The sequence below is a fragment of the Lepisma saccharinum genome, chromosome 27 (genome assembly GCF_977018435.1).
Source record: "Lepisma saccharinum chromosome 27, izLepSacc3.1, whole genome shotgun sequence".
Taxonomy (NCBI): Eukaryota; Metazoa; Arthropoda; class Insecta; order Zygentoma; family Lepismatidae; genus Lepisma; species Lepisma saccharinum.
Window position 1 is genome coordinate 36194198 of NC_139255.1, and position 21599 is coordinate 36215796.

Below are 21599 nucleotides of genomic sequence, written 5' to 3' on the forward strand. Positions count from 1 at the left end.
CGATTCGTTAATATTGCCAGCAGTTGACTCCTTCTCTCATTCAAGAACGTACCCTCTCCCGCCTTCCAGAGATTAGAAATTACAACGAATCGCCCTACGTGTGGCGTCAGCTTTGTTGTGCAGCTTCCAAACGCTGACAAGTTTCTACATAGTGCTCAAGTGCGCTGTGACACCACCGAAAGCGCAAGAAAAGTTTATGTGCAATATTATCAAAAACAGGGTTATAGAACATTCTCCGTCTTGCCTCGATAATTGTGTATCTCCTTAAATCATCGTCACATTATTCAAAAAGCCAAAAACCTAATTTTATCTAGTGAAAAAAAACTTTCCTGGTGGGGGTCTCGAGCCACCTCATCCCCACCTTGGATACGTGCTATTAACAATAATAGGGGTATAAAACATTCTCAGTCTTGCCTCGATAATTATTTCTCTCCTTAAATTATTGTCACATTATTTTATTTCACACCACAAGAAACCAAAAACCTCATTTTATCTAGTGTAAACCTAAAACTTTCGGGGGGGGGGGGGGCTCGAGCCCCCTAAGCCCCCCTCTGGATACGTGCTGGCCAAGTCCGAAGGAAGAGTCGGCCCTTTCTTGCTTAATAATTTACTTATGGTATTAGTCGCCACAGGTATTATTTGCCTGAAGTAAGCTGGGTTTTCAATAAAACATCATCATTGCATGTTTTAGCTAGAAAATTAGATGCCTCACTATGCCACAGATGTTTTGAACTCTGGTGTTCTATACCTTTTTTTATATCTTTCTGCATGACCCAAGTCATTAAAAACCTACCTGAATCACAAGCGCCTCTGCACAACAGTAGACGCCATTGTTGTGGGCGATCCAACTACTGATTGATTTGGTTTATTTTACTTCGCTTTTCTACCACTTTTGGTTAATTGCGAATATGAATATGAGTGATGATATTGATGAAGGGACACTGACAAAGAACACCCGTGCTCACGCTGGGATTCGAACCAGGGACCTCTGTCGTCTTGGCGCACTGTGAAAAGCAGAGTGGATGATCCAAATATCGTACACTCTACTGACGTAACAGTGCCGATTGGTAATTCAGACCACTGTTTATTACATCTTGAGAATGCTGATAAACATTCCAGTCCAGTCCAGAGACCATTCGATGTTAAGAGTTTTCAAATGAATGCTAAACATTTCCATTCACACAATATTAAGTAGTTAGATAATAACTAAAAAATACAATAAAAAAATAATAGTTTTGCGGGTTAAGTGGTAGAGCAGCCACAGGCTGAATTTCTATCACGAGGACTTCACCAACTTATTTGACAAAAACTGTGTTGATCTTTTAGTTTCTAATACACATCGCTGTTCGTGCGATAAATTATACAATGCAGTGGCCATTAAGAAGCAGTATATTTGAGATTGGTAAAGTTACGTCAGTCAATATTGCCTATTGTAGCATCACACAGCACGAGTTGCATGAGCGCGAAGAGCGAAGAACCGGGTAGGAATTCTGCCGCTATCGTCTGCTTCAGAAGGCAGGAAGGGTCACATGAACCAATCACGGTAGACCTCTCGTACGCCAGCGTAAGAGAGCCCATTTACGCGCGTGCTGTAGAAATGGAAGCTTTCCCTCCATAAAGGCAGCAAGGAATATAGGAGTCCTGTACGCCGAACGTGCTCGGCGTCCGGCCGGGAAAGGCATTGAAAAGAGATGCTAGAACGAGTGTTGAGAGTGAAGCGTTGCAAGCGGATCGCGAAAAATAGCCATTATAATGCCATGAAGGTCAAACATATATGAAATTAGTCACGTTTTACTTTATAATCACAGCATTTAAGCATTTTTGAAATTTTAAATCTGGGAACGCCGGGCGTACGGGCGTGCTATAACGCTACGCCACTGGTTACCAGCCAGGTAAAATCAGCATTAGCTTCCAACATTTCAAGCACATACATTGCTCTTATCATCAGGGAATGTAAATATGGAGACATAGTGTTATATATATATAACTATGATGGGGCAGAGCTTGGATCTGTCTTCCTATTGGCTTGCTCTGGATATTGGTGTTCTCATTGGCTGGTGTCGTATTTTTTCGGAGGAGTGGGTTCCAGGCGTGACTTAGCTGGATTTCCACGTCCCTGTTGAGATTGGTACTTTCCCGTGAAATTGCTATGGCTTCCTTCACTCGTTGGTTCCAGTAACCGGCACATTTGGCTATTATTTTGGTAACATATTGTACGTAGCTTGGTGTGTGTTACTCACTATTAAATAAAATAAACAACGTTATATTGTATTAAGTTAAATTTAACACTACTTATGTGAGTGAGTATGATGCTTCTATGGATTCAATCGAAATAAGTAGTTTATCTTTACCTTTTTTTAAATTAGGAATGTGTCAGGGATAGTTTTAAGTGTTTTCAACCCTACCCTCAACCTAATCCTCTTTTAACACTTTTTAACGCAGCACATGTTCAGTGCATAGGAAAATATTTACGAACCTGATGAAGGGGGCTGTTTGACCCTGAAACGTTGTTCCATAAAAGCTTCATACTCGCTCACGTTAAGTAGTGTTAAATTTAACTTAATACAATATAACATTGTTTATATTATTTTGGTGTCTGCAAATAAAATCCTGTGTCCCTTGGTGATGCTATGTTCCTGTTGCGCTGATGTTCATTACGTAAACACAGAACAGGAATGTCCCACTATAGCAGTTTTACCATATGTCGGACACACCGTCGGGAAGTTGAGCAGAATTCTAGTCACGCACGGGGTGAAGACCATTCACAGTCTGCCACTGAAAACCAAGGCCCTGCTCCGTTCAGTCAAAGATGACCTGTATTCTGCATTCCAGGAGTATACCATATACCATGTAAGTGAGGGACACCATATCTAGGCCAGACAGGATGCACCATTGGACAGCGAAGTAATGAACATCAGCATAGCACCAGATTATTCCAACCAGAAAAGTCAGGACTTGCGGATCACAGCATCACCGAGACATACAGGATTTTATTTGCAGACACCAAAATAATAGCCAAATGTGCCAGTTACTGGGATCGATGAGTGAAGGAAGCCATAGCCATTTCATGGGAAAGCACCAATCTCAACCGGGACGTGGGACTCCAGCTAAGTCACGCCTGGAACCTATTCCTCCGTAAAAATACGACACCAGCCAATGTGAACACCAGGATCCAGAGCGAGCGAATAGGAAGACAGCACCCAAGCTCCGTCCCATCCTAGTCAGACACTGGTCCCATTTTTATATACCCTGATGATGAGAGCTGTATGCACTTGAAACATTGGAAGCTAATGCCGATTTAACCTGGCTTGTAACCCCAGAACAACTGTTCGAATCACGTCGCCAGGAAAGCTACAATTCCTATTCTAGATTCTATTCATGTCTCTGCTGAAGTCAAGTTGATCTCGGCAAAGTATTAGATACTCCACCAAGGTGAGGGATTTACCTTTTAATATATGAAGATGTTAGTTGATGATGTGAGCTGTGCTTTGAATGTATTTTCATGTTATTTTTTAAATGCCGAAAAACAGAACTTCTATAGAAATCAATACATAATAAAGTTAAAATGACATCATAGTGATTGTGTCATAGTAAGAGACTCTAAATTACTAGTCTGAAATATACTTAACTGTCACATACCTTCTTTATTAACAAAACGTTTGTGTGTATGATCACTTGTTTCTCATGTTTGGCATATTTTGTTATTGAAGTTATTTTGTGGATGTAAGATCAATAAATACCTTTTCTCCGACTGTACACAACTGTATGCCATTATTTTATATGTAAGAATAAAAATTAATAATTGTTGATGTTAATGAAAGAAATATAAATAAATATGTACAAAAGTATAAATGTTTATAAATAAATTGCATTACTTTTTCACTAGCTTGTATGATTACCTTTTCATCAATGTAGAAACTTATGAAGCATACCGAAAAAACTTTTGTTTTCCTAACAAAAAAGGTTCTGTGTAAAACAATTACAATATCACATTTGTTGTTCACCAGGATGAATACAGGCATATATCAAGTTTGTATTAGGGCTGAGCAGATGGAATACTGAAGTATTGGTATTGGTTGATAATGGTATCAGCATCAAAAAGTATCAGTTGACCAAGCAGGTACTGACAAATACTTTTCTGGAGTCTCAGTGTCTCAAAGGGCCTGCAAAGGGCAACATGACACGTGACATGCATGAAAATTCAAAGTTGTTCAAAATATTTCTGTGTATCCTGTGAGATTTTTGGACTGCAGAAAGTATCGGTTGTATCGGTGATTAAATTCCAAATGATATTTCCTGATACTAATACATCAGTATTGGTAATGGTTCAGCCCTACTTTAAGTATAAATTACACAATATCCAGAGAAATTGTTAACTCAATCAAAAGCAAGTTGAAAATTGTGGCTTTTGGGGCAGGGGGGGTAATTGTATTGTTCTTATTTTATGTCACTCTTCTGGCTGTTGAGGCTAATTGTGATAATGAGGATTAGATGAAATTGATGAAGAGACAGAATGCTGGGCCTTTCAGTAGTGAAGGTGTCAACTCAATGTGATCAGCCACACAATCCATTTAAGAGTTTCCAGGTAATCAATGACAACAGTGACCAAAAAAAATTTCTTAGCATGAGGCATGGATTTCAAAATGTCTGTCTCACTGAATATAAATCATTAAGTGACAATTTTCCACTTGCTTTCTCTTTCTTTACCACCACCATTAGTGTCAAGAATCTGCACTTTCAGACAACTGCTGAAGTTTCAGCTGCACTACTTCCTGAAAATGAAACGTGAACTCACTTGGGCTTCCCATGAGTTGGTTGACAGAAGCAGCTTTCCGATTCGTTACCTTCAGAAATTTTGGGAAAACGTTGTTTACCGTCACAGGTTCACTTTGATTGCCACTTAGCATTTTAGCGAAACTCTGCCTCATGGGGTTCTTTTCACCATTCACTGTAGGTTCTATAAACACCGCCTGCGAGTTTGTCACAACTCCAGAGACATCAGGGTTGTTTGATGTCCGAGACACTGTCCATACCAACCGAGATTCAATTCTTGCATCTGATAGGGGAAAAAAAGGCATCAAAAAACAACACAAACAAAAAATAAATCTTACATCTACAAATTAAACAACAAAAAACTGATGGAAAATTCCAGGTTTTCTATGACAAATTTCCCATTTCTTGAAAGCTAAATATTTGCAAATATGCGAGGGTTGGTTTTTGAATGTCTGGTCAACTTTTTGGTCAGGAAACCACCAGTTGGAGTTCACCTCCAGTCTTAACCAACACTGCATTTTTCAATGTAAAAATAACCAAAGGTTCGTTGACCGTAAGTTGGGCACGTAACAATTCTGAGCGAGAGATTCGATGACACTGACATCTAAGTGTGTAAATTCAAATTAAATTTCACCTGGTGTGAAAAGGTAGAACTACAATAAGGCACATGCGGTTGTTGAAATTCACTGTTTAGATTGTAAATACAGCAGAACTTTACGTGCACGTATTATTCCGTTGCTACAAAGAAATACATAGAAGGAGAAAACAATTACTACAGATTTGGCTTTTTTCCTAAAACTTATAGACTTCACAAACCACAAAATGGTAATAGGTAGTACAAATAATTATCCTTTCCTACAGTACAAAAGAGACAACGCCAAATATAAATAACTTTAGCTAATTAGGAATTAATATGTTTTCATCTTGCACATATCTTTCGTCTAGAAGTTTATATCCGCTTTGTACACTTTTCTTTTTTTCATGAGAACATAACATCACAAAGAAATTAAATATTTTTATTGAACATTCACACTTTGTATTAAACTTTTACACTATCTCTATCTGACGAAATAGAAAAGCAACAATTTTTAATACGTGTATTAGAATCGTGCTAAATAAAGTACAGAATCAATCTGAAAATCGTGGTAAATGAATGATTTTAAAAAAAATAGTCAGCAGCAGGACTCGAACTCATGACACATAACTTCAACCCTGCTCGAAACTATTGCCCTTACCCAATACACCAACTTGCCACTTGGGATTTTGCTTCACGATAGGGCAGATGTCACCAGTACTTGCACACAAATGAAAGCCTGGTGACAATTTCCTTTGTTCTATCTGTTACTGCGCACTTCATTTGAATTCTGCCAAGCTCAAGTTTATTTTTACACCAATGTAACTTTTTATTGAATTATTTCCTGTTCAATGTGCCTGAGAAACTGTCTGGTGGAGATCGATCTTCCGATGAGGCAGCCATGTTTGTTTGCAAACTACCAGTCATCTCGCTGACTTCCGGCTGAAGCACGGATCAAGTTGAGGAGCTGACCGCAGATGGAAAAAAATAAATTTGCTGTAACCTCTAGTTATTTGCCCAACCCAAACTTTAACGCACATTGAAAAACCATCCCTTAAAGGGTCTGATCTTCAGAGATATCAATCACTTAAGCTAAAGTTCTGCCTAATTCCTATAGTTTTAGAATTAAACAAGGTACAATGACATGCAAGCTATAATGATAGAGTCCTAATGATGAGTACTTGCTTAACAATAAGCACACCTTTGCGTACAATATCTGCCACTGATTTTGTACATACATCAAATAAGTATGATGTACAATGTAGGGTTTATGAATATATATATTATTGTAGCTTTGAATAAAGTCTCGAAAATTTGATTTTTCAAATCAATGAACAACATCTACACAGAGTCTATGTTTCATTCATGGTAGCAATAATTCTGATTAGTACATACTATGTACCAGCAAATAAATTGCAGGTGTGTGACAGATATAAGATTGGTTTATCTGCATCAACACATGAGTAATTTACACTCTCCTCAACCATTACATATATCTACTCATGTATAATGCACACTTTTCTCCAAAATGTTTGCGTATTAAAAAGGTAAATGTAAAGTGCTCCCCTGTGCATAGCACCACACCATGAAGGCGTATAGGGGGTGTGGGGGTAATGCCCCACACTTTCTTGATCCGGTCGTGAGTGGGGGTGATGTGATCAGCATCACGCCCCTGACCGCCTTTACCCCCCAGGGTTTCCCCCAGGTACCCATGTTATTCGACGCTGGGTGGGTGCCGGGGCCGCTTCCATCGTTAGAAAAGTTCCCGGATTTGAACCGGTTGGGGATCGAACCCAGGACCTTTAACATGGTAGTCAGACGCATTACCGACTGAGCCACCACGGCCACTTGTTTGCGTATTATGTATGGAATAATTTGTACAGCTAACATGAAACCGTACAGGGTCATTCCATGATTCTGTGACACTTGCATTGATTTATCATGTTTACAGAACCCTATCATGTTATATATCAATGTAAAGCTTAAATTCTGCACTTTCTGAATATGGCAACAGTATTCCATTCAACATGGTGACACTAATGTGCAATGCAGTTGAAATAAGCTCATCACAAAAGGAAGGAATGTTCTGATTTTTATGGTACTTTGGATTAAAGAAAAGATAAGGAAAAGCAAAATAATGATTAAAATGTATCATTGGCCAAATAATATGATATATATGGAGAGTGTAAATGCCTTAATGGAAGAAATCTTGTGCTACTGTATGCTAGTTTGAGGGTCCTGAATGTGCCTCCTATAAATGTTACGTGTCACGGAAAAAGTATATGTTTTGAAGTTTTTAGAAAAAGTAAAGAAAGAAAGAGCAAAACCATGTATAAAAGTTTAAATGCCATTTTCCACGATTTTCCACTTTGTAATATAATGTTCTGTGACACCAAGAAAAGCAGTGACATTCTGGCAGATTTCGAGCATTCATCTCCCTCACATGGGATGCGTATCAGCGGTACTTGTTGGGCAAGAAATAATAGAAAATAACTTCCAGAGCACTTCAAATCTATAATGTAATTTTGATCTCGCTTTCTATTATTACAGAATAAATAAGGTGGTTAAAGAGTGGAAGCTTTGGGATGCAAAACACAATGGAGGGAGAGGGCGATGTGGCATGGGTTTATAACCAACCAAAGGTTGGGTATACATCCCCAATACATACAGGCAGCACTCCACTCCAACCAAAGTACAAGGCCAATTCAATTCAGGTAAAATTAATAGGAATAGACATTCCCAGATATGTTGAGATTAACAGAAATTAGGCCTAATTAGTAAAAGTATGATAAAACATCAAAATATTAAGTAATTAATAAGCCCCAGACCAAAATTCATTGGTTATCAAAAATACAGCCTTTGTGGAAAAAACAGAGTTCAGAGAGCACATGTTGTTTTTCATGCAAATTTTTTATTAATACAGATATTTTCAGGATAATATTTGTGCAAGCACAAATTAACTTGCTCTCCCTGAAAATAACTCCAAGTCACAATTATATGTGCAAACAAACCACAAAAACATCAAAAAATCGATGTTTTTGGACAAAAGACAATCGGTCTCACAGCACCAGAGCCATCTGGTGAGAGTCAGTGGAACTAGCCCTGACTAGACTGCCATCTATTGGGCTTCTCAAGGTACTTGATGAAGGCAAGTAACCCAAGGTGCTGTGGACCAATCAGGTGGCCTCATGGGCGTGGCTACCAGACAATGAGTCTGTGATAGCTTTTAACATGTGAGGAAGCCATCTTGATTTCACTTCTTGCTAACAGTTGGTACAGTTAACATCGCTCCAAGTTTTGGGCCAGAGTAGGCCAGTGGAGAGAGGACAATGGAGTCACCAGTGTGTGAAATATCCAATAAGGGCTTAGGAATAGTCCTGTAGTGTATAATATGAACGAATTACAGCACTGGAAGTGTCTTAAAGTGCATGGAACCAATATCCATGAAAATTCTGAAATTCTCAAAACCACATGGTGAGGACAATGAGCCTCCAGGAAACCATGATGCTTTGTATCCAAAGACATCCATAATTAATCGGCACATCCTTTGTGATATAGCTCCCTGAAACCGTTCATTTGCAAGACAATACCCATATGTCTTAAGATACCGCTATATTTTTCGTGTAAATTCACAGAAAATCTCCCCATTTATAGTTGGAGTGACAAGTGCAACAAGGCCCATGTGTGGTAAGGTGAATGCAGAATATGTAAGTACAGTGTTTTTATTACCCATTTTGTTGGTTCCAATTGTAAAAACAATCTTATAAGTTTGTGCAGTGCTTGTATATAGTTAAATGTATTAGTACCCCGAATATTAAATGTGTCTTTCCAACATCTTGATTTATCAATTCATATTTGGGCGGGTAAGTCCGGGAAGCGTACCTCTCGCTCCGGAATAACTAGGCTGAAAGTCCCTATGATACACCAGCAATCATTCCTCGGAATGGATGCTGGTCTACTGGGGACATCCTCCATGTTAATGGTCACTGGAGGACAGCGTAGAGCTGCATGGGGATGGGTGCGTCCAGGTTGCACAGCAGAGTAGTTTCATAGGTTCAATCAAGCCCAAAGTGGGTGAGTAGGTTAGGTTAACCTATCCTATTGTTCGGCAACGTAACCTGGAGGCACGTATCCCTGGACCAGCCGCGTAGACGAAGCCATTCAACTCCCGAATCCATCGTCTGTCTTTATGTCTTTGTCTTTGTCTCTTGCGCGGATCGCAAGATTATGAGACTCAATACCGGCACTCCCCAAATATGAATACCAGATCAAGGTCGTTGGAACGGCCAGCAGGTCGTGGGTTCCCACCCAACGGTAGTGCAAGTACCAGTAGTAACCCCCAACTTGACCTCATTGTGGCAATGCTCCAGGAGCAAGCGAAAGTCTCTGAAAATGTTAGTCAGAAACTTGAGGCACAGGGTCAGAAACTTGAGGCGAAACTTGAAGCGCAGGGCCAGAAACTTGATGCGCAGGGTCAGAAAATTGATGGTCAGGGTAGGGAATTTGCCAAGGCATCGGCCGAAGTAAATAAGAAACTTGAAGCCGTAAGGACGGAATTCCAGGCCAGACTGGACTCCATCCACAATGCCACCACGAAGACCTCAGAATTGTTAACTAAACAAGTAGCGACCAACACCAATAGAATTAACCAAATAGAGATCCAATGTAATGACCTAGAGTTAAGATTAGGTAGGGATTTTACACAAGTGTCAGGCCAGATTTCGCAACTGAGGGAACTCGTTGGCGAAGTGCAAGGCGGTGACAATCAGACCACCACAGCTCAGATTCTAGGGAGGTTAGATGCCCTAGAAAACATATGCAGAGAGCTCACTTGCAGTGACCACATGGTCACGATCGAGAACAGGGTTCTCGAGCAAGTGAGGAAGGAAATGCCGAACTGTCAGGCGGAAGGCCGCAGCTCGCATGTATGCATTTCCGAGGGCCAAGTCACTGAGCAGCGCACCTCCTCACAACAAAGGGTTGGTGAGGAGCAGCTGCCAGCAGAACAAAGGTCTGACGATGCAAGCCTGATGAGGATTCTTGCTTGCCTGGAAGGGATGGAGAGACGAATAACTCAGTCCGCCCTTCCACTTACGTCAGCCACCATGCCCGTCTCACCTGCACGGAATGTGTCTGTCTACCATGCCTTGCACAAAACCAAACGAAGACCTAAGGGTTACGAAAGCTCTGACCAGAGTAGTGGCTATGTGTCTCCCCCTAACAAGTACCACCCACTTGGTAACTCCCCGGAATCCAATTCCGAAAGCTCGGATGCCGAAGTCTGCAGCCAGAGGAAGAGGAAGAATCGGAGGAGGAACAAGAGCAAACCTAGGGTTAGGTTTGCTGATCTCAAACAGCTCCCAACCTTTAACGGGCAGGGGAACAGGCTGGCCTCAGATTTCGTGCAGGAGTTTGAGAGAGATCTCACTCTCCTGGAGGTAGATTTGGCGGATGCCCTCCAAATAATCTCGTTCTGTCTACGGGACGAGGCAGGGCAGTGGTACGAGAGGAACGAACGAAAGTTCAAGTCCTACTCGGATTTTAAAAGGCAGTTCCTCTCATATTTCCAAGGGGATGGGTGGAGAGCTTCTTCCCTTGCGAAGGCTCTCAACGAAAGGTACAACCCATCCCAGCACAGATCAGTGCACAAATATTTCTGGCGACAAGTCAAAATGATTAGGCTTGCGTTGCCAGAGATCGCCGACAACCAGGTTTTCACCCATGTTGTGCAACAGCTGCCGCGCAGCTTGAAGGACCAGTTAATCCTGGCTCCCTTCGTCTCTCTTCAGGAGGTGGCCAACTCCATACTTCGGTATGAGAGTGTGCAAGTGCCACAATATCCTGAGAGGGAAGTTGCAAGGCCAGCATGACCCAATTACGGGAAAACTACGACTCGCATTAACCGGACCTATGTGAGTCGTGGTCAGGGTGAAGCGAGCGGTTCATCCAAAAAGGAGGACGCTCACATGTGCAAATCTGCGAGGGGCTCCCGGCCTAAGGAGTACCCAAACAGAAAGGTAGACCGGAGAAAGGGTGGAACGTCCCAGCGTAAGAGTTCCGCCAGCTCACACGGGTCTTCCGAGCATCTCGCTGAGGTGCATCCAAATGTGCACAACCAGGGAAACTAGGTAGGCAACGTCCTGACGTGGGGAAGGGCGATGCCAAACCTAAACCTGTCCCACAATGTTCAGATTCATGCAAGCACACTCCACTGATAAATCAATATCAGGCAGTGGGTGATTCAATGTTGTCACGTCTTGCGCAAAGAAAATTCGGGTATCCTGTCCAAAGAGACAGTGATGGTAATTACCACATCGGACTTTGCATATCTGGACAAACCTCAGCGCAGTTGCTCAGTGCTTTGAGAAGGGAAAAGTGTGTTCATAAAAATGTGTTATTAATGGTATCCACAAATGATATGCTCCGAGGGAAGGACACCAACCAGGTGTTCCGGAACCTCCAGGATATCATTTACACCCTAAAGAGGAAAGGTGCTCAGAAGGTCATTGTTCTGACTCCTCCACCAGTTCCCAGGTTAGCCAATGAGAACCGACACAGGTTCTGGGCCATGTATGACTCGCTAATTGCAAAAATATTATCCCTTGATGATAATAGCAATGTAAGGGTTCTGGATTCCTCATCGAAATTTGTGCACAAGGGCCAAGAAATGAACATGTCGCTGTTCGAAGAAACCATGGGTTACGGTCAAAACATGAGACCCGACCTGGTTCACTTCAGCCCACGAGGTATGGATGCCATACTCAATGCACTCGATGAGGTAAAATGGTTCACCAAACCAGGTCACACACCCAAGGGTAAACAAATGGGATCTCAACAGAGTGAGATGAATGCCATTCTGCCCTACGACCAACCCTCGGGAAACTAGCCAGTGCTGCTCTCGCAGGGGGTGATGGTGGCCAAGGTGTAACAAATCCTCCTAGGTCAGTAAATATAGCATTTTTGAATTTGGATGAATATGACTCAATAGAGAATGAGTTCTGTAGCTCCAGTAACAATTGTGTAGTCCCTATAAATAAGCATAACAATAGGTACGGTACGGTAATACAGGTGACTCTGGTGGATGTACCTACCAAAGCGCTTGTCGATTCTGGAGCTGAGGTATCTGTGCTGAGTTCCAAGATGTGGAAACAGATCACGCACAATGCATCCCGGCCCAGACTCATTAAGTGTGACAATATCAAGTTAGTAGATTACTCAGGTGCTAAAAAGCAAAAAATCCTGGGAACTGCTTCAGTAGGTGTCATTGTCGAAGATACGGAGATTTGTGTAGAGTTTGTAGTCGTAAACGAACTCAGCATAGACTGTATTTTAGGTTTAGACTGGTTATATGGAATTAATGCACAGATAGATTTTTCATCCCATCAATTAATGTTCAGGAAAGGGTCACACTCCACGATCACTAAGTTCTTGCCAATAGGTCCAGATGCAAGTCAAGACGAGGAAGCACAGATCCACAAGCTGGACATATTTCCCCTGGATACCTTCCAGAAGTCTGACATGGCATCCATACCCGAGATACGAGATGTCGCAAACAATGCAACCAGTATCTCCCAAGCTCAAAAGGAACAGTTGTTTGAAACACTGTGTCAAATGAGAACTGTTTTCAGTGACCGCCCAGGCAAGTGCAACATTCATGAGCACAAAATTACCCTCCACAAGTCTGAGTATGTAGCTAGAAAAAACTATCCCATCCCTGTAAAATACAAAGATGGTGTAGCGGAGGAAATCAAACAGCTCATTGAATGGGACATAATTGAGCCCTCAAATTCTGAATATGTATCCCCAGTTTTGGTAGTACAAAAGCCGAATGGATCTCTACGTCTCACGTTAGACCAACGAGAGATCAACAAACTTATCCTGCCTTTAAAATTGAAACCCCTCAACATGGAGGAAATTTTCACACAATTCCAAGGTAAAAAGTACTTTTCAACCTTAGATATATCTTCTGGTTTTTGGCAGATAGGCCTAGAAGAGGAGTCTAGGAGGTACACTGCTTTTACTTTCAATGGCAAGATGTACCAATTTAAGCGACTAATCTTTGGTCACATCAATAGCATGCAGGTGTTCATTGAAGTAATGAATAAACTGCTGAGTGGTACCGAGGAGTTTGCCTTAGCGTATGTCGATGACATCACAATCTTCTCTGCCACCTTTGAAGAACATTTAGTCCACATTAGTAAGGTACTTGCCATTTTTCAAAAGGCTAACATGACCCTTAAATTGTCCAAATGTTCATTTGCCAGAGAACAAATTAAGTTCCTAGGGCACATAGTCAATTCCAAACACATATCCATGTGCCCGGAATATGTGGAATCCATATCCAACCTGCAACCCCCTGCTAATATCAAACAATTGCAGAAAATATTAGGTTCTTTCGGGTGGATTCGTAAGTTCATTCCCAGCTATAATGAATACACCCAACCTCTTTACGACCTGCTACGAAAAGGATCCAAATGGCAGTGGGACGAGAATGCCCAAAAGGCGTTCGAAGCGCTGAAGTCAGTAGTCCAGGAAGACTGCAAACTATTTCACCCCAACTTCTCAGAGAAGTTTTACCTCCAGACCGACGCCTCGGGATCAGGGGTGGGGGGATTCTGCTTCCAATACTGTGAAGGAGAGAAGAGGCCATTGGGATACGTTAGCAGATCTCTGAAGAATTACGAGTTAGGATATACCTCCACAGAACTTGAACTCCTAAGCATCGTATGGTGCATAGAGAAGTTCTCATTTTTATTGCAAGGTCAGACCTTCACCATCCTATGCGACCACAAGAGTCTTTCATGGCTCAACTCAGCCTATTCATGGAACGTACGCCTCACTCGGTGGTTCCTCAAACTCCAGAACTACAAGTTTGATGTAGAGTATGTGGCTGGTCGTACGAACTGTCTAGCGGATATGCTATCCCGCATCCCGGAAAGACAGCAAGAGATGGTTAGACGTGTCAACCCAATTCAAGTGTTACCCCAACCCATAGCTAATCTGTCCGGAGACGATCTCCAGAGAGAGCAAGAAAGGGATCCCAGGTCCAAAGCAATCATAGATTACCTGCAAGGGGTGAAACAGGATAACAATCCTAGGTGCAGAAATTGGAGCAAGCAATACCAAATGGTCAATGACCTGCTAGTGGTCAAAGACTTTCACTTTGTCGATAAGTTCAGAATATACATTCCCGAATCTTTAGTTTCACGGGTGCTCACAGCATATCACAATGATGATGGGCACCCAGGAGTAGACAAAACACACAATAAGGTGTTCCGTAGTTTTTTCTGGCCAGGTATGAGGCGAGGAGTCAAGGCTTGGGTGACTGACTGTATTCAATGCCAGCAGGTGAAACCGAACCTTCATCCCCCTCGGCAAGTCTTGCAGGCCCACCATGTCAAACAGTTAGGAGCAACTCTGTTCTGCGACCTCGTAGGCCCACTCCCAACCAGTAAGCGCCAAGAGAAGTACATTTTCACCATTCTGGAGGGATGTTCAAGATACATAATGGCATACCCGCTCAGAAATTCCACCACTCCCTTAATATTGAGGAAACTCATAGATATATATTTTGTACATTTTTCACTTCCTCAAAGAATTGTAGTGGACAATGGTCCCCAGTTTAGGGCCAAGCAATTCACTCAAACCCTTGAAAATATGGGAATTCAGGTTCTGTTTATACCATTGTATCTCCCATCCGCCAATCTAGTTGAGAGGACGCACCTCGAGATGGGAAAGCTCTTAAAGCTCATGTGCAATGAAAACCATAAAACATGGTCAGATAAATTACCAGCAGTGGTTAGCATTATCAATCACTCGATCAATGACACCACTGGGTACGCACCAGCAGAACTTAGGCTACATGTTTCACTCAGGAACCCCGTTATGGAACACTTTCATATTCCTACAGGTGAACAAACCGAATGGGATCAGCAATTGTTCATGGCTGTATCCCGGACGGCCGAAAGGCGAAACAAAGCCAACAATAAGGTAAATGAGTCACAGCAAAACAGAACTGTGATCAAAGTGTATGATTTAGTTTTTCTTAAATCCCATCTCCAAAGCAAAGCTCTAGAGGGACAGACCCACAAATTGTTCCACACCTTCTTCGGTCCATTAGTTTGTAGTGATCAGGTGACGGATAACATATTTAATCTTGTTCATTGTGTTAGCGGTAAGAGCCTACCCAACCAACATGTTAATAACATGAAGTTGTGGAGGTGTAGCTATAAGGTGTATAGTCATTACATTGAGAAGCTCAGACTACTACATCCGGTGTTAGCATCGAGAGTACCTCAAAGAAGTTAATTCAAGCCAAGGGGCCTCTGAATTCAACGAGGACTCAACCTCAATCCCGACGGGGTGCAGCCGTTTCCCTACGACTTGCTTAGTCTGTTGGTAAGACGAGTAACTGCGCACAAATGGCTCCACCCTCGTACCCTTGTGATACTTCCCCATGGAAACTGTAGATGTCTGCTCATCAGCTCTACGTTTCTTCCTAAACCCGATATCAGTAGGACCTAGGAGAGAAGTACGCGACGGTACGGCTCCTGCGCTATAGTATTAGTCGCATAAGAGGTATTGGTATCCCTCTAGCGCATCCAGGGTAAGACGCACGGATAGGAGTGTACAACAGGTACAAGATGAGGAGAAAAAGCTACACATTTTTCGAACACTAGTATTAATATATGTTAAAGGTCAGAGGTTTTGTGGATGAGGTTCTGTCTGGTCTGTGACATTCACCCATTTGTACATAGGGTAGAAATTTTTTTTGTCAAGATCATGTGAGGGATTATTTTATCATTGTATGCAAAAGTCAATTTCAGTGCTGTATACAAGAGTATTTCATTATTATGTACAAAAGATTATTTCATTGTTGAGTATAAAGGTCAATTTCATTGTTGTATACAAAATATTATTTCATTGTTGTATACAAAAGTATTACTTCAGTATTATATGCCAAGGCAATTTCATTGTGGTATAAAGGGTAATTTCATTGTTGTCTACCCAGACCATTTCTTTGTTGGACACAAAAGTGAGTCCAACCATCATATAGAGGTTTATTTCCCTATGAGTACAAATCTATGCTAGATCACTCACTACCAATCAAGCAAAATATTGCTTAGCAATCATTGGGTATTTGCACTACCGATGGGTTAGGTTCGACCAAACCAGGGTTAGCAGTAATAGAAATATGCGAGCACCCCTAAACATATAGGGTTGTTTATAAGGAACAACCCCAAAACCAACAAGGGTAAGGTCAAAGCCTGCGTGTGAAGTGGGGCCAGTGAGTACATCACTCCAACTCCCCCTCAGTGTCACCACAAAACCCCGGAGCAAACATACAAAAGTGCATGGTGTCATAGGCAGCAGCAGACCCCCAAGCATATTACACCAGGAACTAGAGACAATCTTTTCAGCGTTCCAACAATATGGGGAAGCAGGGAGTGTGTCAGGGGTTCGTAATCGAACAATGACATCCAGAAACGAACCACCATGACAATCCTACAGACTTCACAAAATGAGTGCATTCCACAGATTGTACACAATCCCAATGGACAGCCAGGTCGAAGCATTGTTCCGCCAAGCGAGCAACAAAAACATTTGATGGCAACGCAAAGTGCACAAAGCCAGGTGACAGCTATCTCCACCTAAGGAGATATTGAAGAACAATTGTGAGGTGATCAAATGTGGACAACATACCAAGGTGTATGGTGAACATTTTTTGAAGGTACTGCACCCTCAAGTGAATGAGGGGCAGAGACATTAGATACGCACCTAAAAACTACTAAGCAGTTCGAATACAAAAACTGTATTCAGTGCGGCAATAAGCAGATATAACATGAATGACTAAAATCAGTTATTGAAAACTTTTAAGTGTGTGTTATATTAACCATGTATATACCGTCTAGGAAATCGTTCGATATATCGAACAGAACAATTTCTCAAACATATATCCAAGTGACGGGCATGAATAATTGCAAATTTATTTTCTTTCATGTATATGTTCTTTTCGGACCAGAGTGGTCATAACAATTCAGTGTGTATATAAATATTTTGTGTATGTATTTGGGTATAGTGTAGTAAAAGGTAAAGAAAAATGATCCGCTTCACGTATCCTTTTTCTTTTCCCGAGGGCCCGGGATATGTATAACCAACCAAAGGTTGGGTATACATCCCCAATACATACAGGCAGCACTCCACTCCAACCAAAGTACAAGGCCAATTCAATTCAGGTAAAATTAATAGGAATAGACATTCCCAGATATGTTGAGATTAACAGAAATTAGGCCTAATTAGTAAAAGTATGATAAAACATCAAAATATTAAGTAATTAATAAGCCCCAGACCAAAATTCATTGGTTATCAAAAATACAGCCTTTGTGGAAAAAACAGAGTTCAGAGAGCACATGTTGTTTTTCATGCAAATTTTTTATTAATACAGATATTTTCAGGATAATATTTGTGCAAGCACAAATTAACTTGCTCTCCCTGAAAATAACTCCAAGTCACAATTATATGTGCAAACAAACCACAAAAACATCAAAAAATCGATGTTTTTGGACAAAAGACAATCGGTCTCACAGCACCAGAGCCATCTGGTGAGAGTCAGTGGAACTAGCCCTGACTAGACTGCCATCTATTGGGCTTCTCAAGGTACTTGATGAAGGCAAGTAACCCAAGGTGCTGTGGACCAATCAGGTGGCCTCATGGGCGTGGCTACCAGACAATGAGTCTGTGATAGCTTTTAACATGTGAGGAAGCCATCTTGATTTCACTTCTTGCTAACAGTTGGTACAGTTAACATCGCTCCAAGTTTTGGGCCAGAGTAGGCCAGTGGAGAGAGGACAATGGAGTCACCAGTGTGTGAAATATCCAATAAGGGCTTAGGAATAGTCCTGTAGTGTATAATATGAACGAATTACAGCACTGGAAGTGTCTTAAAGTGCATGGAACCAATATCCATGAAAATTCTGAAATTCTCAAAACCACATGGTGAGGACAATGAGCCTCCAGGAAACCATGATGCTTTGTATCCAAAGACATCCATAATTAATCGGCACATCCTTTGTGATATAGCTCCCTGAAACCGTTCATTTGCAAGACAATACCCATATGTCTTAAGATACCGCTATATTTTTCGTGTAAATTCACAGAAAATCTCCCCATTTATAGTTGGAGTGACAAGTGCAACAAGGCCCATGTGTGGTAAGGTGAATGCAGAATATGTAAGTACAGTGTTTTTATTACCCATTTTGTTGGTTCCAATTGTAAAAACAATCTTATAAGTTTGTGCAGTGCTTGTATATAGTTAAATGTATTAGTACCCCGAATATTAAATGTGTCTTTCCAACATCTTGATTTATCAATTCATATTTGGGCGGGTAAGTCCGGGAAGCGTACCTCTCGCTCCGGAATAACTAGGCTGAAAGTCCCTATGATACACCAGCAATCATTCCTCGGAATGGATGCTGGTCTACTGGGGACATCCTCCATGTTAATGGTCACTGGAGGACAGCGTAGAGCTGCATGGGGATGGGTGCGTCCAGGTTGCACAGCAGAGTAGTTTCATAGGTTCAATCAAGCCCAAAGTGGGTGAGTAGGTTAGGTTAACCTATCCTATTGTTCGGCAACGTAACCTGGAGGCACGTATCCCTGGACCAGCCGCGTAGACGAAGCCATTCAACTCCCGAATCCATCGTCTGTCTTTATGTCTTTGTCTTTGTCTCTTGCGCGGATCGCAGGTTGGTGATTTATTGTTTACACAAGAGGATATTCTCATCTTGGTCCACATAGAAACAGGTGACTCATTGAAGAAGTATGATGTCATTCACTTTTGATCAGCATAGCAACAGCTTTACGACCTACAACTAATAAAGCCATTTCTTGAACCTGGATTGTACTGTGCATTATATACGAATAAATTGTCACTTTTCGCCATCAAAAACCAGGGTGCGCATTATACATGCACATGCATTATACACAAGTAAATATGGTATTAATCTGTTCCTTTGCTTCATCCATACAACAAATTTGGAAGCTATGTCTCATGTTTCCATAAGTGTTAATAAATCAAATTGCCGCAACTGGAGAGTGAAAATTCTTATATACAAACTGATGCATAAATCTTTGCAAAGAGTGATACATCAGTATGGCTCTGCTTTATCAGTTTTTAGTATGTCAACCTTCAAAGATTTGGGTTTTTATGCTGTTATACTAGAACTAATTATAGTACTAAACTAGGGATGGAACAGATTAACCAATAGTCTATCAATATTGGCCGATATTTCTCTTTTTCTGTGGTGCTACAGCCCGTAAGGGCCAGAGACTACCTACCGACTGAAGAACCACGAGCATTATGTAATCGTCTACAGTACAAATCTCATTTCCAGAAGCAACTTTCAATGAAAAATCAGCTATCTTCATTAGTCTTACCTCCCAAAACTTCATCAATCATTTTCTCTTGTGCAGGGGGAGAGATGCTCCAGACTGCTGTGGAGTTACCATTCACCTGAGCCACCACAACGTCCTGGTAGTCATAGTTAGACAGAAAAGTCTGGGCTGAACGATCTCTCCTATACACGCCGAGAAGCTGGTTCCAGTCACTTTGAGAAAACCTAATAAAATAAACAAAATCAATTACTCAGGACACATATTTATGGTGAATAAGGGATAACAATTTTGGTACAAAAACTGAGCATATTTGGGGATCAAACGTAGCAAATAAAATGGCATTTCAGTGTTACAATGCTGAATAAAATCCCAAATTTGGTAAAAAACTATACTTATTATACCAATTAATAATCTCCATCTACTAGCTCATTCCTAACCTTCACTTATGTGAAATGCTAGGAAAACCTCTCAAGATTCTCTGGCTTCATAGTGTCTGACAGAATATTTTGAATTGAGGTATTAAGTCCACTTTATGTACAGGAAGGAAGAATGACTTTTAAATGAAAAAATAAATCACATAAGTTTATCTCTGGTGCTTAGATAATACAATGCACATCATGAAGGGATGGGGGTTAAAATGGTCAGTTGCCCCCCGTCCTCCACCCTTGGAAAATTGGCACAGTTCATTTCAAATAACAGAAAAGCAAAAACCTTGTTATTTTGACAGTTGATAGAAATAAAAATCCCGTTATTTAGTATTATGGCTAAATAGCCAAGGGGGGAGCAATGAGATAGCTTGAAAAATTAATCCAAGAAATAAATATTTCCATGGAATTTCAAAAAAATAAATATTTCCATGGATTTTCAAAAGTTTAAAAAACTAGATTTTTTATGTGAGAGGTCACACAAAGTAAACTTCATGAGACCAAATTGTTTCTCTCATTTTTCTTGAACAAGGAATGTAAAAAGTTAATTTATAAAATTACAATAACTATGCATTGAGAATTAGAAATTCATCATTCATGGGTGAAGTTCAGCCTGTGGTGGCAAGTAAAGAAAAACAGTTGTGCCGGATATACTTTAGCATGATAACTAGACCTCGGATTTTTAGGTTCTAAAAAGTGTGCTTTTAGGTTCCTAAAATAGCCTCTAAAAATCCTAAAATGGGTTAAAAAAAACCTAAAATAGGTTCTAAAAATCCTGAAATAGGTCATAAAAATCTTAAGTTAGGCTCAAAAAACCCAAAAGTAGGTTCAAGAAAACTTAAAATAGTTCAAATTTCCTGAAAAATACTGATGCTAGTCACCAGCAATGAAAATGGGACACCTATATCCTGAAATATGCACTATCTTGCAAAATGTTATGTGTGTTGCCTAACCCTACGGCGATGGCAGAACTTACCATTGGAAATTTGCTATTAAAATCCACTCTGCACCGCATAGTTAGGCAACAGTCGTTTTTATTGTTATCCACAGTCAAACTCTGCAATTTTGTTTGTGAGGATCATCTTATATGCTGCGAATAATCTTTCAACAAAAACATAGTCAGTGGTGCAAACTTCAATGCTAAAATGTTAGTTGGCAAGGTGTGAATGCCACAAAGCGCTGAAGTGACGTGAAAGTGGGTAAGACCACACTTTGGATTGTACAGATAACAGTGGCACTAGACATTTTGATTTGTTCAGAGCTTTGAAAAATCACCATGGACTTGAAGGAAGGGAATTCGACAGAGAGTACGTTTCAAACACGTTCGTCATTGAATTTTTTCGTGACCAAACAAAGCAAATGCCTCTGTGTGGCATAAAAATCCTGTAAAACCTTTAAAAATATATAAAAACCTAAAAAAATGGTTTGATTTA

General features: G+C 40.9%; 1 protein-coding gene across 6 annotated transcripts in view; it reads right to left on the minus strand.

Annotated features, from left to right (window-relative positions):
- The window catches only part of Piezo (piezo type mechanosensitive ion channel component), a 289087-nt gene that overhangs the window by 12274 nt on the left and 255214 nt on the right, over positions 1-21599 (minus strand). For all 6 annotated transcript variants that reach the window (XM_083113418.1, XM_083113417.1, XM_083113421.1 and 3 more), the window contains 2 exons: positions 19784-19965; positions 4796-5056 (listed from right to left, as the gene is read on the minus strand). In XM_083113418.1, coding sequence (XP_082969544.1) covers positions 4796-5056; positions 19784-19965 — 443 coding nt within the window. The remainder of the gene's footprint in view (positions 1-4795; positions 5057-19783; positions 19966-21599) is intronic.